Here is a 6,595-nt window from a genome sequence, read left to right as displayed (position 1 = left end):
ACACCTTAACTCTATTATGAGGGAAATGTGTGAAGTATATTCACTTATGACACACAGCATTGCTAACTAAAACTAAAACTATTGAACATAATTTTGGTTAATTACAATATAAAATTCTGATATAACAAATATATATATATATATATATATATGTGTGTGTGTGTGTGTGTGTGTGTGTGTGTATATATATATATATAATATGAAATAGAAATACTAGATGAAAAACAAAACCGAAATGAAAATTAGGAATGAAACAATAAGTATTAAAATTACAAAAAATAAATAAATAAATAAAATAATTAACAATAAAAATGTTAAGTACATGTACTTATAACACAGTATGGTTAGTTAACTAAAACTTTTACAAATTATTTTAATTAAGTACATAAGATAATAAAATAAGATAATAAATTATATAAATAAAAATCTAAAGCTAAACATTACAATTATAAAAATAACATAACAATAAAAAAATGACAAAAGAACATAACATTACTAAAATGTTAACTAAAATGAAAATGAAATCTGACAATATAAAAATAAATGCAAATTCCAAATATTAATAAATACTTTGAGTATATAAATAATACTAAAATAAAACTGATGTATGATTCTGGATTCTAAGTCATTTAGCTCCGTCTGCTTGAACAGGGAAATACTAAAATCTCATAAACCGTGTGTCAACATTATAATAAAATACTAGGAATAAAATCTAGCAGACAATATACTGGTAAATTGTGCAACTTTAGCTGAAATCACATACATCTAATGCACATGCATTTCCATGAAAACGATTGGCTCGAACAGCCAGACAAACTCAAGCTCGCGTCTTCAGCTGTGAATAAGATGTCTTTATTGTAGTGTTGAATGAACCCACATTCACAATCCATTTACCATGTGGAAGAGTGTAAATGTTCACTTAAAAAAATATAAGATCAATGATGAAAGTTAAAAAGGCAAACCCTTAGTTCGCATGGCAAGGCATATTCACCCATAAATGATCGTCTGGAGGATCCTTGAGTGATCGTGTATTTTTCTGTGTGTGTCTACTCCGCTTGTTCAGTCTCATCTGCTGTAATATTCACAAACAATGATGTTTTAGCCATGCATATGACCGCTAAATCAACATACTGTAAGTTTGGCATCTTTTAAATAAACTAGACACAACCGTCTTGAATTGTTTTCTTCACATTAGTTTTTTTTTTTTTTTACACATTTGTACATTTCTGGATTCGTGAACCACATGATCGTATGGATCACAGATGTGTGTGATGGTTTAAATAAGAATTGCTCTGTAATACCAAATGACCATAATACCAAAATGACAATATAGATAAAGAAACGTTATTACTCTATGATTAAATAAACAGAAATAAAATGACAAAAAATATCCTCATAAACTTTAATAACAGATTTGGTAGCCTCTAACTCTCCTGAGAAAGGTATGATGAAATGATGAGTTGCTTATTATTATTTCTTGTCATTTTTACTCAAGCGATTATGAATCGAGGGACGCTTCGATTGATAGTAAAGTGCCCCGTACAAACTATATTTGTTTTCCTTCATGTGTTTCTGTACAACATTCACGTGTTTGACTGCATTATGATTATTCCTGTTCCAAAATATCGTTAAATTAATAATCACATCTAGTACAGGCTTCAAGATTAAAGGCACTTTCCACAAATAGGGTACAAAATAGAGTTTGAAACGCTGAAGAATCGTGTTCCTCCACCTCAGGAGGTCAAACTAAATATTATATGAAATATTTTATTTTAGGTGTATTTTAGTTATTTAATAACTAAAATGAATTCAAAATAAATGTTAAATTTTTTTTATTACACGTATAAACTGTAGAAAAAATATTTTAAATTATTACCTATTTTTAACTAAAATGAATAGTATTTTTTCTATATTTAACTGAATATCAATTCATTAGATGTTATATGATTTTAACTAGACCTCCGAGATGCAGCAGGCTAAAATGTTTATGTAGCATGTTTATGTTTTTAACTTTGAGTCTTTATTATAGTCATTTAATAACTCAGTTAAATTGAATAATTGAAGTAGAATAAGTCACTTTGGATAAAAAGCGTCTGCTAAATGACTAAATGTAAATTGAACAATTAATATTTAATAATTGAAATTAAATTAATTAATTCAAATTAAATTATTAAATTATCAAGTTTTTAAATAATATGAATCCATAATAAATAATTTTCTGCATTTAATCAAATAGTAATTCAACAGTTTTTATATGATTTTAACCGCTGAATATAGTCTAGACCTCTTGAGGTGTGACAGGACAAAATCATCATCTTCAAGGGTTCTTACAGACATCTGAGATTTTTTAAAACTAGCTACTTTGAATGCTAGGTTAATTTAACAGTTTATCTAGTTCTTTACGTCTTTATTGCTTCAAATAAAAGTAACAGGGCATCTGGACTCTTTTTGTGGAAAGTGCCGATAGCGTTTCATGACAAATACTGTTCCCACCCGCTTCAAAGCTATTCTAAAGCGAATCCCATGATTGTTTTACTACATTATTACAAAATACATAATTCAGTATTTGCAACATTCTATATCGAAGTGCTAATTAGAAACCACAACATAATCAGCTGAATATTCCCAGCAGTTTCATAAATCAAAACAGAAAAGTGCTTCTCAGCATCCTATTTGGCTTCCTCAAAGAAAATGTCCCTCAAAGTAAAGTCCCTCATCGCTGCAACGGGACACCGGCGCACATATCGTGAACATTTCAAACCCCGACGTATGAGAGTCCCTCGGAGGAAACGTCACCTTCGCTGACAGCGGGCCGTTTGGAAGAACAAAACTAGCTCATTCTGGCTCTTTATTAAAGTAATGGCAGTTTAAGACATCAGGTTCTATGTGCAAACTAAACGGCGAAATCAACGCGATCGAGTCTCTTGCGAACAGCGTCAAACTTAGAATGAAAACATGCGGGGAAAAGAAAGACTCAAGTTCAAGTGCATTTTTAACCCCTTTGACCTTTTTTTTTTTTACAGTTTCTTGTTAATTTATTAATCATAAACGTGTTGAATTAAGACATTTACACACTAAACAAAGCTTTGCACTAGCGATCTGTTTTGGAGGGAAGCGTCGGGTCATAAGCGGGAAAACTCGGCCTCACTTGAGATTCCAAGAGCTGAACGGATGCTAAAAATCGTCGCTTTCGCAAACCCTTGTGATCTACAGTAAAGTTCTCTCAAAGTTGAACAAACGTTCTTTCCAGTAACATTAATAGAATGTTCATTCAAAGTTGCATGGCCTATGATAACATTCACAAAATCGTTATTTATACATGGCTCATGGAACATTTTGATACATTTTTAAATGTTGCCACTTACGTTTTCAGAACGTTCAGAGAACATTCAAAAGTAGCGTTCCCAAAATGATCAAATGGAACATTCCCTTAATGTTTTCTGTAAAGTTTGCATACCCCAGAAAAAAATGGGAAGATAAAAAATTTCTAAGAACTTTTCGTGAACGTTTTTTGGAAAAGTTGTTTCTGAAAGTTAGTTCAATAATGTTTGCAAAATGATCAAATGGAACATTCCATTAATGTTTTCTGTAACATTCGCATAACCAAGAACAAATGGGCAGCTAACAAAAGTATGTTCTAAGAACGTTTTGAGAACGTTCCCATCACATTGTGAAAACGTTGAATGTTATCTGAACGTTCAATAATGTTTGCAAAATGATCAAATGAAATGTTCCCCTAATGTTTTCTGTAACATTCGCATAACAAAGAAAAAACTGGCAGCTAACAAAAAAGTTCTAAGAATGTTTTGCTAATGTTTCCATTACGTTATGAAAGAGTTATTTCTCAATGGTCTCTGAACATTCAAAACATGCAGTTTTTTTAATGTTTTAAAAATATTATTTTTTGGTTATGCGAACATTCCATTTTGCAAACATTAGAACAACGTTACTATTAAATGCTCTCTAACATTCTAAAACAAATGGTAGCATTTAAAAAATTTTAGTTTTAGATATAAACATTCCATGAATGATGTCTAAATAATGTTTTTGTGCAAACATTCGAAGAACGTTATTAAAGACCAGAGAACTTTGAACGAACATTCTGTTTACGTTACTGGAAGAACGTTTGTTCATAACGTTGAGAAAACCTTCTGAGAACCTTCCCTGTTGGCTGTGTATGTCTTTGCAATGCATCATTCCCATTCAAACCAATGGATCTGCAGCATTCTCTAGTGTGTAGACGCCGTTCACGCGGGCATGACGTGTATGAACACCACTTTAGCGATGATCTCCATGTTGAACCCCTTTGAGAACCTCGTGTGATTGTGAGGGGTTATTGTATATTGCAGGAGGAGCAGCACGGGTCTTCCTTATCCGGCTGAGAGGCGTAGTCCATCTGCCTGACTATCTCCGAGAACAGTTCATCCACCATGGTTTTGCTCTTGGCCGACGTCTCCATGAACGGGCAGCCCCATTCTTCAGCTAGAGCTTGACCCTCGCTCGACGAAACCTCACGCTCGTTGTCCAGGTCCACCTTGTTTCCCACGAGTATCACGGGCACGCGCTCGTACCTGTGAACATACGTGACACGAGAATGAGCGAAAGCCTCAGCATTAAATGACAAGTCCAAGGTGAAATGTGGCATTTCAGCATTAACTACAGTTGTTTCCGAACAGGTTTCCCTAATAGTTTTACTGCATCCATTGCCCTCGTCTGTAATAGGTCAGGCAAACAGACAGTCCCACCCCCAAACTCGTGTCATTGGTTGAGTCAACAGTTGACAAAACAGAACAATGTTTTAAAAGAGTAACAATGTTTCACTCTTCAGAAAGTTAAACTACCAGTGACTCACTTAAAGTGACTGTGGACATTACACATTAAAAATATTTTCATTTTTATAAAATATTTATTAAAGCATTTAAATTAATATTTTAATGTACATTCATTCTCTCTCTCTCTCTCTCTCTCTCTATATATATATATATATATTAGTGCTGTCAAACGATTAATCACATCCAAAATAAAAGTTTTTGTTTACATAATATATGTGTGTATACGGTGTATAAGTATTACGTACATATAAATACACAAACATACATTATATATTTTGGAAATATTTCCATGTATTTCCATGTATATATTTATATTCATATAATTGATATTATAATATATAAATATTTTACATCTATAAACTTAACATATTGTTCCTAAATATATACATGCATGTGTGTGTATTTATATATACATAATAAATATACACAGTACACACACATATTATGTAAACAAAAACTTTTATTTTGGATGCGATTAATCACAATTAATCTTTTGACAGCACTAATATATACATAATTTATTACACTAGTACATATATTGTATATGCTTAAAAAAACAGCATATGCTTTTTGCAAAAAATATGCAAAAAATATTGTATTTTAACTACAGTTGAAATTTTGCTTCAAGCAACGCTGTTACAATATAAAACCTATACTGTGAATCGTTCTTTAAGAAATAACTAAATTAATTCATTCATTAAATTAAATGTTTTTTTAACAATCAATCAATCAATCAATCAATCAATCCTTTAAATTGGAAAAGAAAATGAAAAAAAAAATTATTATATTCATTTTTTAAATATATATTTTAGATATTTTTCAACAAATTTCAAGTGGACAAAAAACTTCTTTTTAAATTTGAAATTGCATTAGCTGAGCTAATTTTCCAATAAAAATAACATTATGCTGATAACAAATCAGTAAAATTATATATTTTACACCATTTTCAACAGAAATAATGGTTTAATTACATACCAATATGCCAATGATCAACAACTAATGAATAATTCGCTCAAGATGAAACAGTTCAATGTGTTTTCTTGACCAAGATTGATTGAGTTCATATGAGAGCACTTCGCTCCAGTTATTGAACCTCCATCCGACACCTGAGGTCAAAATCATTAAAGACGACGCTAATTTATTTGTCTGGTTCCCAGCAGCACTAGCTGTGTGTGAATCATTCCCTCCACAGACTCAGAGTCAGAGCTATTGATCTGTCAGAGAAGTGTGTGTCCAGCGCTCATCAGAGCAGCTGAGTCATGAGAGCGGAGGAGTATCGCCTTCATATCAGCTCGAATTAAAGGAGGAGGAAGATCTTCAGTGACTGGAGAGACTGATGATGAACATCTCAATGACTGCGAGAGGAAAACATCACTGCTCTTTTTAATAGCTCCAGACACTTAAAGGGACAGTTCACCCAAAAAAAAAGAGCATTCTGGTCTCATTTACTTCCCTCGTGGCTCTCAAACCTGTATGCCTTTCTTTCTTCTGTGGAGCACAAAAGAAGATATTTTGAATAATGTTTTAACCGTCTTTGTCTACACAATAAAAATCAACGTAAGACAACACAAGACATGTATTGTATGTATGGACAAGAAATCACAGCGCACCATTCCACGCACTGTAAACAGTAACTGACAAGCTACGCAATATCGCGCTCATAATCACAGATGAATCGCCTTCGATTATGAACGCAATATTGCGTATCTTGTCAGTGATCTACGGCTCTGTGTATTAAATGCCGCTCCATCTGAAAGCACATG

At 32.4% G+C, this 6,595-nt stretch overlaps 1 protein-coding gene across 1 annotated transcript in view; it reads right to left on the bottom strand.

Annotated features, from left to right (window-relative positions):
- Window positions 1-4,174: 4,174 nt before the first annotated feature.
- The window catches only part of LOC107730400 (ras-related protein Rap-2a), a 10,166-nt gene continuing 7,745 nt past the window's right edge, over window positions 4,175-6,595 (bottom strand). Inside the window, exon 2 of the mRNA XM_016541242.1 lies at window positions 4,175-4,571. Coding sequence (XP_016396728.1) covers window positions 4,334-4,571 — 238 coding nt within the window. The 3' untranslated portion in view covers window positions 4,175-4,333. The remainder of the gene's footprint in view (window positions 4,572-6,595) is intronic.

This window comes from Sinocyclocheilus rhinocerous, unplaced genomic scaffold (genome assembly GCF_001515625.1).
Source record: "Sinocyclocheilus rhinocerous isolate Xijiao unplaced genomic scaffold, SAMN03320098_v1.1 scaffold548, whole genome shotgun sequence".
Lineage (NCBI taxonomy): Eukaryota > Metazoa > Chordata > Actinopteri > Cypriniformes > Cyprinidae > Sinocyclocheilus > Sinocyclocheilus rhinocerous.
Note: the sequence above shows the minus strand (reverse complement) of the source record. Positions and strands in the feature narration are given on the sequence as shown.